Raw genomic sequence first — 11,955 nt, forward strand, 5'->3', positions numbered from 1 at the left:
AAAATCAAACTAACATTATGTATGGTTCAAAGAATAAAAAAACACTAAAGAGAACAATATAATAATAAATTATCATCTTATATGAACTATATTGTATATTGTAATCAATGAGAGAAATGAATATATACATATATATTAGGAAAAGCGATGCGATTTATGCATCATTTAGAATTAAGGTATATATAGAGAGATAATTATTATCTACATTTTTTTAGAATTTGGTAGAAGATTTTTTTTTAAAAAAATAATTAAATAATTAAAAAATAACTTTGTATATATGGTAGGATATAGATTTTTTAATATATTAAATGTATATTATTTTTTAAAATTTTAATTTTTTTAAAAAAAAAGCCAAAACGTGGCAAAAAATGCATCATTTAGAATTAAGGTATATATAGAGATAATTATTATCTATATTTTTTTAGAGTTTGGTAGAAGATTTTTTTTTTTAAAAAAAATTATTAAATAATTAGAAAATAAATTTTTGTGGGGTAGTAGAAGATTTTTTTTAAAAAATAATAAAATAATTAAAAAATAACTTTGCATATATGGTAGGACTAGTAAAAAGTTACGTGCGAGGCACGTATACTAAATTTTATGCTAGTTCTTTTTTATGTTATTTGAAAGTGATACAATTAAAAATTAAAGAAAAAATATTATTAGTTATTAGGTGAGATTATTATTATGTGTATCTAAATATTATATTTTATAATGTTGTCAATTAAAAGTGAATACCGAATGAAATATATTAGTTTTTAAGAAAGCTTGATGATTTAAATATGTTCTTAATTTAATCCAAAAATAAATTAAAAATTGATGTTCCAATATTTAAAGAAACATTACTTAAATGGGTGTAAGATAAAAAAGAATTAAAAATCAATCTCTAAATTATTGATAATTGAAGATAGCATTTGTCTAAAAATTGTAGATAAGAAAACTAATGATAGTCATTGGTGGATTTCAATCTTCATTTGCTTTGATAGAGACAATAGTGTAATTTTTGTATTTTGCATTTTTCATTCTAGCCGGCTCCGCATATATCTCGGTTGTCCATTTTTTCGTTGATAAATTGAATATGGTTGTGTCGACAAAAAGTGAAAACCATGTTTAACAAAAAGTGATAGTATTTTATAACAAAATACTATTAAATTATTTTAAAATACTATATTTTATTAAAATAAAACTCTATACGATTAAAATTTCGTATTTATTTTTATTCAAAAAGAAAAAAAAAATTGATTAAAAAAAAAAGAAAAAAAACTAAAAAGTTTCTACTATTATCTCTACCGCCTTTCTAGATGTGAATAATGGTCTCTTCTTTTCTTCTATATTCTTCTTTATTTTTTGTGTATTGTGTTTGCAACATATATATAAATTATTACGTAACTTTAAAAAACTTTGCTCCTGGAAACTAATGCATATGTCGAGCACTTAGAATCATTTGTTTGTTATAAACTTTGTTGGGTTTTTTTCGTCATTGGAGCTTGGTTTTGTGAACTTTGATAAAAGATACGCTTCTTTTTTTTTTTATTATTATTATTACTTATATATTTTGTTATTAAGTTCTGAAGAAGAAAAAAGAGAAGTGCGAATTGAAATATTATATGTGTTCCATGGGAATGTCCAAATTGTAATAGGAAAAGGAATACAATAAATAATTAAAGAAAACTCAATCGTAAGTGTACAATAAATTTGAATGAGATCAGCACGTATTTATATCTATTTTATCCCAATTTTAAGAACAGATATATATATTGTGTTAATTTTTATAATTTGAAATGGTTGTGTTATTTATTATTTACCTTGCCTCATAATTATTTTCTAAATAATAAGATTGATTAATCCAACCCAGGAACTGTTTTGAATTAAAATTCGTTTAACCTTGTAAGTTGTAACATTAATTTACTAAATTAGAGAATTAATTAATAGAAACAAAAATAGAATAAAATATGTATAACTTAGTACAAGTAATAAACAAATGTATAGTTATATAGGTACCTTGCACTATTATTCGAAAATAACAACATATGTATATAATTCACATACAAAGCTGTGTTATCATCCATGTTTTTAATGGATTTATTTTATTAATTTTATTATACATAAATAAAAAATGACTCATGAATTTCTCATAAATCATTTTATTTTTAATATAAATAAAAAGTCACCCATGAATTTCTCATAAACCAAGAATTCTGTTATATAGTCACACTTTATATAGAATAGATATAGATTTTTTAATATATTAAATGTATATTATTTTTTAAAATTTTAGTTTAAAAAAAAGCTAAAACGTGGCAAAAAAATCTAATAAGTAAATTTTTTGTTAAGTTGTCGAATTAAGGAAAAAAATATATTTTATATTAATTAATATATGTGAAATTAATAAAAAATTAAAGAAAAGAGAGAATTAGGGAGAAAAAAGAAAGATGATTTAAAAGTATTTTTAGACCGCCATGTCACCGCCTCATATTTCTCTTTTATATATATAGATAAAAAAAAATAATAAAAGATAAAGTAAAACGTGGCCATATAAAAATATAAAAAAAAAAGACAAAATGTGTTAATTTTGATAAATGATAAAAGATATAAAAATGATAAATTATAAAGTAAAAGATATTTAAATATGTTAATTTTGATAATATTTTTTTTAAAAAGTATTATTTTTAAAAATTTCATTTTTTTAGAAAAAAAAACCTAAAACGTGGCCATATAAACAAAATGTGGCTAGAATTATCAATTTTAAATATATATATAAAAACCAAAACGTGAATAAATATATTTAGATTTTATAATCTATATATATTTTATTAATTAATATTTATAAAACTAATTAAAAAAATTGAAAAAAGAGAGAACTAAGGAAAGAAGAGATAGTGAGATTAAAGTGATTTTAGAGTGACACATCACCGTTTCATATTTCTCCTTTATATATATATATATATAGATATATAGATTCATGGTGACTTTTTATTTATATTTAATAAAATAATAAAATATTATTTATGTATAAAAATAATAAAATAAAAATAAAACAAACACGTTTAAGTTCCGAAATGATAAGATTTTGATTGTAGACTTTAGGGGTTTCGGTGATGGACGAACGCTGAATACAAAAAGTATTTCATGAGACAATATACACTGATTTTAACAACATTCAATAAACTAAAACAATAAATGTGAACCCAATTAAAAAAGAAAAGTTAGAATTTTTCTGATGAGATTGGTACGAAAAAGAATGATAATAATAACCTTGTTTCCTTGAATAAAAGATCGCTTTTCTAATCTAACTTTTATAGTTATAATTATTATTTTATGTTTTTGTAGATTGCTCTTCTAATTCTAACTTTTATAATTATAATTATGTTATAAATATTAATAATTATGTGGATGTCCAAATCTTTTATTTATTACCATGAATTGTAATCAACATTCCTCTTTTCCTTAGTTTCCCTTTTTCTTAGTTTCTTAATATCTCACTCTTGTATTTGTATAAATAGTGGTTCACCCCATTGGAATAAACAACTCATAAATTCTCATTCACTTTCTCTTTCTCTCTTCATATTCTTCTTCTTTCTTCTCATCTACTTTATATTATTTTATATTATTTTATAACACGTTATCAGCACGAGTCTCTGCCCAAGCTTCAAACATGAGTCTCTGCCTAAGACCCAATGTAAGTATTTTGTTAAAGTTCTTGAATTGTTTCAAAGTCACGATACACTAAATATATATTTATATATATACTCATCTGACTGAAATAATTTCAAGAATCATTTGGTTTCCTTTTTCTTTTTATCTATATATCTATATATTATATATGTATGTATATGTTTTTATATATTTATTATTAATTTCATATATATATATATTATGTTCTTATCATTCATAATATTTACAATATATGTGTGCCTATGATATGATAGAGAAAATCTATATAAATTATACATATATCCAAAAGATTATGTATTATCGATAAAATATTGCATATATCCTAAAGATTATGCATCATCGATAAAATATTGCATATATCCTGAAGATTATGCATCATCGATAAAAAATTGTATATATCACGAAGATTATGCATCCTCGATAAAATATTGCATATATCCTGATGATTATGCGTCCTCAATAAAATCTTGCATATATCCTGAAGATTATGCAAACGTAATATTCATTATATAGTTAGTGGATATATAATGAAAGAGATGAATACATATTTATATATATGTTCTTGTATTCTTTGAGGACAATGAAAAGTAATCTAATATCGATATAGATTTTGACAAACATTTCCTGAAGTAAATGTTTTATATTTGTCAAAAAAAAAATGATTGTATTTATGTGAATACAACTAATGGATCATTAAAAATGATTATTATTGATGCAATTTTATAGTGGGTTTTGAATATCCAAAAAGAATGTTAAGAAAATTGCATTGAAACATCAAAGTATAAGAATAACAATGAGCATGACTAATGTTATTTAAATACATGAGGCATGTATTTATTGTTCATCATTCCCTGTAGAGAATGATACGAATTGAAGTCAATTACTTTTAAAGATTCCTCGTATTAGTCATGTTATTATACATTGTTATTACTTGCAATGTTGGAAATTATTGAATCTGACATATATTAAAGATTAAATTTTGCATACATCTTGGAGACTATGCAAAAATTGCATTCATATATTCTTTGAAATATCGTAAAAGAAATTGTTGAATAATTTCTTATATTTTTATGGATGAACAAGTAATAAATTTTTAAGAAATTTATAATAATGTTCTACTTGTTCAACATCATTCCCCAAAGTGAATGTAATGATTTTAAATAATCAATGACATTATTTACTACTCAAATATTTCCAGAAAAAAATGGAAACAACCAAAAGATGAGATACCACACACAATCAAAGTGCATGAAATCTATATATCATGTGTGGAATTGAATAATAGTGGTCGCGTACCTGTAGTACAGACACACTTATAATCAAGATAAAAGTATACTTGATTATTTAATAAAATGTGAATTGTACAAACTTATTGTACATTTAGAATATTTAAATATCATTACCTAAAGAGAATGAATAGGCATGAAATTCTATTTCAAAGAATATAGATTTCACATATATTGGTAATGCCAGAAGCAAATTAATATATACATATTTTATTATTTCTTGAAATCAATAGTTTCAAACTATTGTTGGTACATGATATGTAAATATATAGTTACTATATAATTCAGTTTGCATATTCCCAAAAGTGGATATATAATTTGCTAATATTTGTTAGTGATCCAATATAATCAAAGTGATAAAGAATCACAAAATGATTAGTTGAAAAGCTTCCTGAAGAAGTCTTACATACAATTGCTACTTTGAGTAGTAAAATGTCTTTGTATGTACCTAGATGTGTAACTTTTATCTAGTTATGAAAGTGATAATAAATAACTTATTATATGTACTTGTTGTACATTTAAATATATAATATATCAAGTCATGATAATTAGACTGATGAATAGTCTATTAATAAATTAGACGACTTGTTAAAAAGATATCAGAAAAAATGAATGATATGTTATGGTTATATCTATTTGACCATTACAATAACATGATGAAGTTGTCATGTATCTTTGAAATTATACACATCATTGAATTGATGATAGTGATTCCTGAAGAGTGTATATGTTTTGGAGAATAATATAATTATTATTATTCATGTATATAAAAATGAAACTTGTAATGATTATGTTGTAATGAATTTACATTACATTTTGAAAGTTTCATTGAAATACAAATTATAGTGAACCTGAAGTTCATGAATTGAATTATTTTGACATGATCAATCATATGCAATAAATTGTCAAAGAATTTGACTAAATTTTGTTGAAGAACCAGAAGATTCTTCTCATTGTTAATTTATAAGGCTCAAAAGAAGAATGTGCATATATTTGCACAAAGAAAATAATTAAATTATATTTCCTTAACAATCTTGAGCTATTGTTAGATTTTTATTGCATAGTTTCTTATCGATGTGATAAGATTATATAATCATGCATTTACAAAATGTGTAAATTTATGTATTTCTAATTATACACGTATGACTCATTCTTAGAAATGAATTAAGTTCATAAGGATTGAACTTGAAACTGAAGTTTATTGAACCTGAAGTTCAATATCATATAGTATATATGAGTTTAAACAAATATTGATTCATTGTGATATACTGAAATCCCTACAGGTATATTAATATTATTAGATATCACAATTTTTAAAAATTCTCTCGATCAAGGGGAGAGAAGCAGTTGGGATCGATGATAATTTTTGAAAAATGATCCTTGCACAAAGTATATAAGAACAATATAGTTCAAAATGATATATACCAACTGCAAATCAATATTATTCAAAGTTGAGATAGAATGAGTTGAAAACGCCTGAAGCGTAAATGAACAATGTAGAAATTATTAATAAATGTTCATTTGATTTGCCCTGAAGTTGTTAAATCTAGAGGTACTCATGGAGATACCTTATTGTTATAAAGTATTAAAATGATAACCGTGATGAAAACGGTACTCAAAAAGACTCCCAAGAGAAGTTAGACATAACACATTTGATCATAATTGAATCCCCGGTTGATTCTATATAGGTACCTATAAATGATAAACATATTTGAAATATATGTAATTTAAAGAGATCTCTATAAGTTATGTCAATATGGGAGGAAATTATCATTTATTGAAATTTTTGTCGACAATAAATATTGAATGTTTGCATATGCAATAAACTAACATGAGATAGCAAGGATCATGGTATTAGATTTGTCGAGAATCATCGACATACATTTTGATTTTTGGCCAAAATATTATGACGCAATCTAGGCAAATTTACTCACATAAAGTGAAGTAAGACCTGTAGGGTGTGCAAATAAATATTTCTAATGAGAAATTTGCATATATGTATTTGTACATAATGAATTGTTGTACAAAGTTTGCATAGACATGAGATTGATTGAAGTAAGGCTTAAATATTGAGAAAATATAATAATGATTTGATTATAGCCTGGAATATATTTTATGAGAATTTATAAGCGTCACATAAATGTTGCAACAAAAGGTTATTTATTTGGAGCTCCTAATATAGTGAGAATTTGAAATAAGTCTTATCTAAAAATTCTAGAAGAATTTAATACATGTCTTAAGTGATATAAATTCAAAGTCGCGCGCACTATATGACAAAGATCTTTGTATGAAATAAAGACATGTAAGTAAATTATTATTTGAAAAATACCTATGGTTGTCTATGCAATATAAATACGTAAATTATACGTTGTGATAGACTCTTGAAGAGTTTTTGATTAATTGAAGAACAAACTTTTATTTCTTTTGTATTTCGAGAAATATTAATGTATAACGTTTGTTCATTAGTATTGAAGTCCTAAAGTACTTCATATGTATCAAGAATTATAGATATATGATCATTTGATATGGAAATTAAGATCATAAAACAAGATGGAATAAATATATGGTCTTGGAGTACCATCATTATCACAAATGAAAATTTATAGTACCATTAATGTGTTATGTTCATATCTACTTGAAATTTTAAATTTTCGTATGAACAAAGTTGTGTACACACATGAATGATACAATTAGTTGGATAAAGACTAATGTTCCACGAACCCCTCATCTATAATTTAGAAGTCCATACATACTCTGGAAGAGTTATAGAAAATATATGATCAAAGATTATATATGGTGATATTTTAAAAGTGATAACAATAATCTTATGAGATATATTATCACCAAAAGAATTATGGATCATATGTGCATGAGGGGGAGACATATTCATGTTGCACTCTTTTTCCCTTAGTTCAGGTTTTGTCCCAATGGGTTTTCCTGGCAAGGTTTTTAACGAGGCAACTTGCAAATAATTATGAATATGAAATATATATTGTACTCTTTTCCCTAGCTCAGATTTTGTCCTACTGGGTTTTTCTGGCAAGATTTTTAACGAGGCAACTATAAATCATGTTAACATACTTGCATTTTATGAAGCAAGTAGAGAATGTGTGTGAGTGAGATCATTGACATAGCATATTCGGGAAACATATGGATTGCACTCAATAAAGAAGTATCAACCCAAGCAATTCTCTATGGATAATACTGCTTGCATCGTTCAACTAAAAGGAGGTACATTGAAGGAGATAGAGTTAGAACACATTTCACGAAATTCTTCTTTATACGCTTCAAGAAAATACATATTGGTGTTCAACATATTCAATCAAGTGTCAATCTTACAAACTTATTCACAAAGTTATTACCAACATCAACATTTGAGAAGACGGCAGACAAGATCGAAATTCGTCGATTAGAAGATCTCCACAAATGCCTAAATGAGGGGGAGTTAGTTTACACTATACTCTTTTTCCTTTGATCAAGTTTTCAGCAAGATTTTTAATAAGGCAGTTATTATGGACATCCAAGGGGGAGTGTTATAAATATTAATAATTATGTGGATGTCCAAATCTTTTATTTATTATTAAGAATTGTAATCAACATTCCTCTTTTCCTTAGTTTCCCTTTTTCTTAGTTTCTTAATATCTCACTCTTGTATTTGTATAAATAGGGGTTCACCCCATTGGAATAAACAACTCATAAATTCTCATTCACTTTCTCTTTCTCTTTTCATATTCTTCTTCTTTCTTCTCATCTACTTTATATTATTTTATATTATTTTATAACAAATTATTATTTTTCGTTTTTGTTTTTGCTTTTGAATTTATTATTTTTTTTTTTGATGAAATGTAGGTTTAAGAGGATTGAGAAAGAACCCAACAGCCAAAATTCGATGTACATATATATATTTTAATAAATAAAAAATTCTTTCAATTTTATTTTTGGTTTTTTAGTTTTTATTTTTTGTTTCCAGGTCAGAAGTTGAATTTGTTTAGGAAGGCTTTTCGTTTGTGGTTGATGTTGGGTTTTGTTCGTCCGGATCTTTGGGTGCGATGATCGTGAGGCAATATACACTGTGATTTTGAGATTTGAGATTTTGCATTCAGGAGTTTGGGCTTTGCTTCTCTACTTCTTCTGCGTCCTCTACCACCCAAGATACAATAATTGATTTGGGGAAATGGGAACCCTTACGAAAGAAGAAAGTAGTTATGCGAGTTGGCTATGTTGGTACCGATTACAAAGGTTCATTTCATATCCTATGAAATTATCAATTGGTTCCTGATATTTTGCCAACTCTCTAATAGCTTTTCATTTTGTTTATAAAATTATTTTCAGGCTTACAAATGCAACGAGACGAGCATTCATTATCCAGTAAGCTTAATTCCATTTCGTGAGATTGATGCATTGTTCGTTATTGTTTTTTTTGTTGCTACAATCGTGGTGTCTTTATTGGGGGGGAAAGTATGGTGTTTGTATATGTTTTTTGTATTGACCAAAGTCATATAATTCATTCAGCTTAAGATTGGTGGATTGGGGTCTTGCTAAACAAGCATTAGAATTTTGAAATGTAGCTATAGAAAAAGAACTGGAAATTGCCATTTTTAAGGCCGGTGGTATTCGAGATAGTAATTATGGAAACTTTCCGAAAATTGCATGGGCAAGCAATAGCCGAACTGATAAAGGAGTAATTAAATCATAACCCTCTTTTTTTCTATCTCTTTTGTTGGTGTTTTTATTGTTTGTTTACTTGCATCATATTAATTATGTTTGTTTCACTTATTGACATGGTTTTGAGAATGATCTTTTATTGTTTGGTGTTAATGAAAGCTCATGTGTAATGGTAATAGAAAGAGATTGAATTGCAGAGACATCAACAACTAGAGAAACATTATAGATCTACGCGTTCCCTAAAGGTATCAATTTTTGGCTAAAATTTGATAGCTAATAATTTTAAGTACTATAGTTAGTGAAAGTAATAATTTTAGTCTGTGATAAAGGTTAAAATGTTATCAGTTTTATGATAGTAGTTAAACCATCTGAGGTTGAAAAACAGGATATATGTATTAAAAGGATGTTGTTGGTTGTTTACTTAGTGATATGAAAGAGTTGATTATGGAAATTTTTTTCTTCATATAATTTATCTTGTAAAGAGATTGTTGTTAAGGTATGTTACCCATGTTTTTGGGCTTTTTAAAGATCCCATTGAAATGAATTCTCTATTACCTAAGAATACAGCGATTAGAATTTTAAAACTTCTAAAAAATTCATATCAGTAAACTCAATTATATAATTGAGCCAATTTGGGTTGCAATTGACTCTTCCTTCCTTTAATTGACCCATCGATTTTTAGCTCTCGATCTATCTTCATAGTTTGAATCCAATTACATGTTATTGGAATGTTGTAAGAAAGCAGCTAGAATTGTTCACTTCATAAGATGTTCAGTTTAATAGTTTACCTTAATTATACTTCCTTGAATAGCTGAGTTTATGTTTTGGTAATTAATTAATGAATTTGTTCGTAGTTTTACAGTTAAAGCAGGACAAGATAATAAAACTTTTCAAGGGTTACTTTCAAGTTTCTTAGGCAAACCCCATTAAATCAAATAATATTGATGGAGGAAAATCACACTATGAGGATAAAATTTAAATAAAATTAATATTTACGTGGCTCGGCACGTAACATCCATCTAGCAAGGTAAGATTTTAAACTGAGTACGTTGTGATTTCAACCGTCGGCATAACCTTTTCTTCTGAAACGGGAGAATGGAGTAATATCATAGCTTTTCCCTATCAATTGTGGGATATCAACCTCCTATTATTTGCAATGGAATGCTACACTGGCTATCTTTGATTCATGATAAAGATGGCCTTATTGCCTGCGATCCCTTTCATCAGGATCCAAATTATTACAATTTTATTCAATTTCTTTTAGGTTTTCCCCATGATTGGAGGCGCAAGTATTATATTAACATTCGTCTTGGACTGGTTCAGGGCGGCTAAGGATTTCACTTACTACCTTCATGACTAGAAAGAAGAGGGTCTATTCTGTCAAAGTATGGGAATTGAATTATGATAATAACAATGGTGATGATGGGAAGACCAGCTCATGGAGTTTGGTGCATGAGTTTGAGAAGAGGGGAATTGGTTTTAAGTCTAAGTATGTGGTTGTGATGGCTTTCCATCCCACCAATGGTGATGTTTTGTTCATTCTATTTGACAATATTCATGTTTACCAATATGATATTAGGGAAGACAAGATGGAAAAGGTTTATCAGTTTCTAGATGATCCTGGCTATCATGCTTTTGGAATGCGCCTACAACACTTCCCTATTGTCTATCCATTTTGGCCAACTAAAATTCCTGTCCTCACTTCCTCTCCCATTGTCTCAGCTCTTGATGTTTGAAACTTGTCTGTTTTTTTCAATTATTTGTGATATATTTATTTTTGTTCTAATAACTTAATTATGATACTGTTAGTATACATGAATGTATGTTTTATGGTCCGTTTAATTTAAATATATGGTTTATGCTTATTTTCTTGGGTTTGTCTTTAAATTTAGAATCACATACCAAGTTAGTTGATATATCAGTTAGAAAGACGATTCAGTATTTCTATCGGAGTTAGGTCGGGGAGAAGGGTGATGCACTTTTAGGGTTTTTTCTGAAACCAAAGAGAAGGAGAATCTCAACTCCTTAGCTATAATAGAGGCAAAGCAATATATATATAAATATATATATATTTAGATATATAAAGAAAGATAAAGAAATCAATTCAAGGAATCGATTCCATCAAAGTCTCAACGGATTCAAATATCCTTGAGATATTCTTCTTATTATTGTTGTTATTGAAGAATAGCCATTGGGATCGCGAGACTGACAACAGAAAGATTCGGATTAAGAGGTTAACAAAAATAATTTGTTATTTTTTTTATTAAAAAAAAACTCACCCAATCATTTCTCATAAACTAAGAATTCTGTGAATAGATATATAGCGGCCAGG

At 26.5% G+C, this 11,955-nt stretch overlaps 1 protein-coding gene across 7 annotated transcripts; it reads left to right on the top strand.

Annotated features, from left to right (window-relative positions):
* The first annotated feature begins 3,054 nt into the window (after positions 1 to 3,054).
* On the top strand, positions 3,055 to 11,471 carry LOC133037275 (uncharacterized). Of its 7 annotated transcripts, none has more exons than XR_009687396.1 (5): positions 3,055 to 3,226; positions 8,808 to 8,849; positions 8,929 to 9,197; positions 9,291 to 9,326; positions 10,888 to 11,471. XR_009687396.1 is itself a non-coding variant. In XM_061114241.1 (5 exons), the coding sequence occupies exons 3-5, from the start codon at positions 9,164 to 9,166 to the stop codon at positions 11,357 to 11,359; spliced, it is 483 nt and encodes a 160-aa protein (XP_060970224.1). In that variant the 5' UTR covers positions 3,055 to 3,226; positions 8,808 to 8,849; positions 8,929 to 9,163; the 3' UTR covers positions 11,360 to 11,471. The 7 variants fall into 7 exon arrangements, 5 of the variants coding, with proteins under 5 accessions (XP_060970224.1, XP_060970221.1, XP_060970223.1 ...); XR_009687397.1 differs by lacking the exon at positions 10,888 to 11,471 and adding an exon at positions 9,471 to 9,669; XM_061114241.1 differs by having other exon boundaries at positions 10,947 to 11,471.
* Positions 11,472 to 11,955: the final 484 nt, after the last annotated feature.

Source organism: Cannabis sativa, chromosome 4 (assembly GCF_029168945.1).
Source record: "Cannabis sativa cultivar Pink pepper isolate KNU-18-1 chromosome 4, ASM2916894v1, whole genome shotgun sequence".
NCBI lineage: Eukaryota > Viridiplantae > Streptophyta > Magnoliopsida > Rosales > Cannabaceae > Cannabis > Cannabis sativa.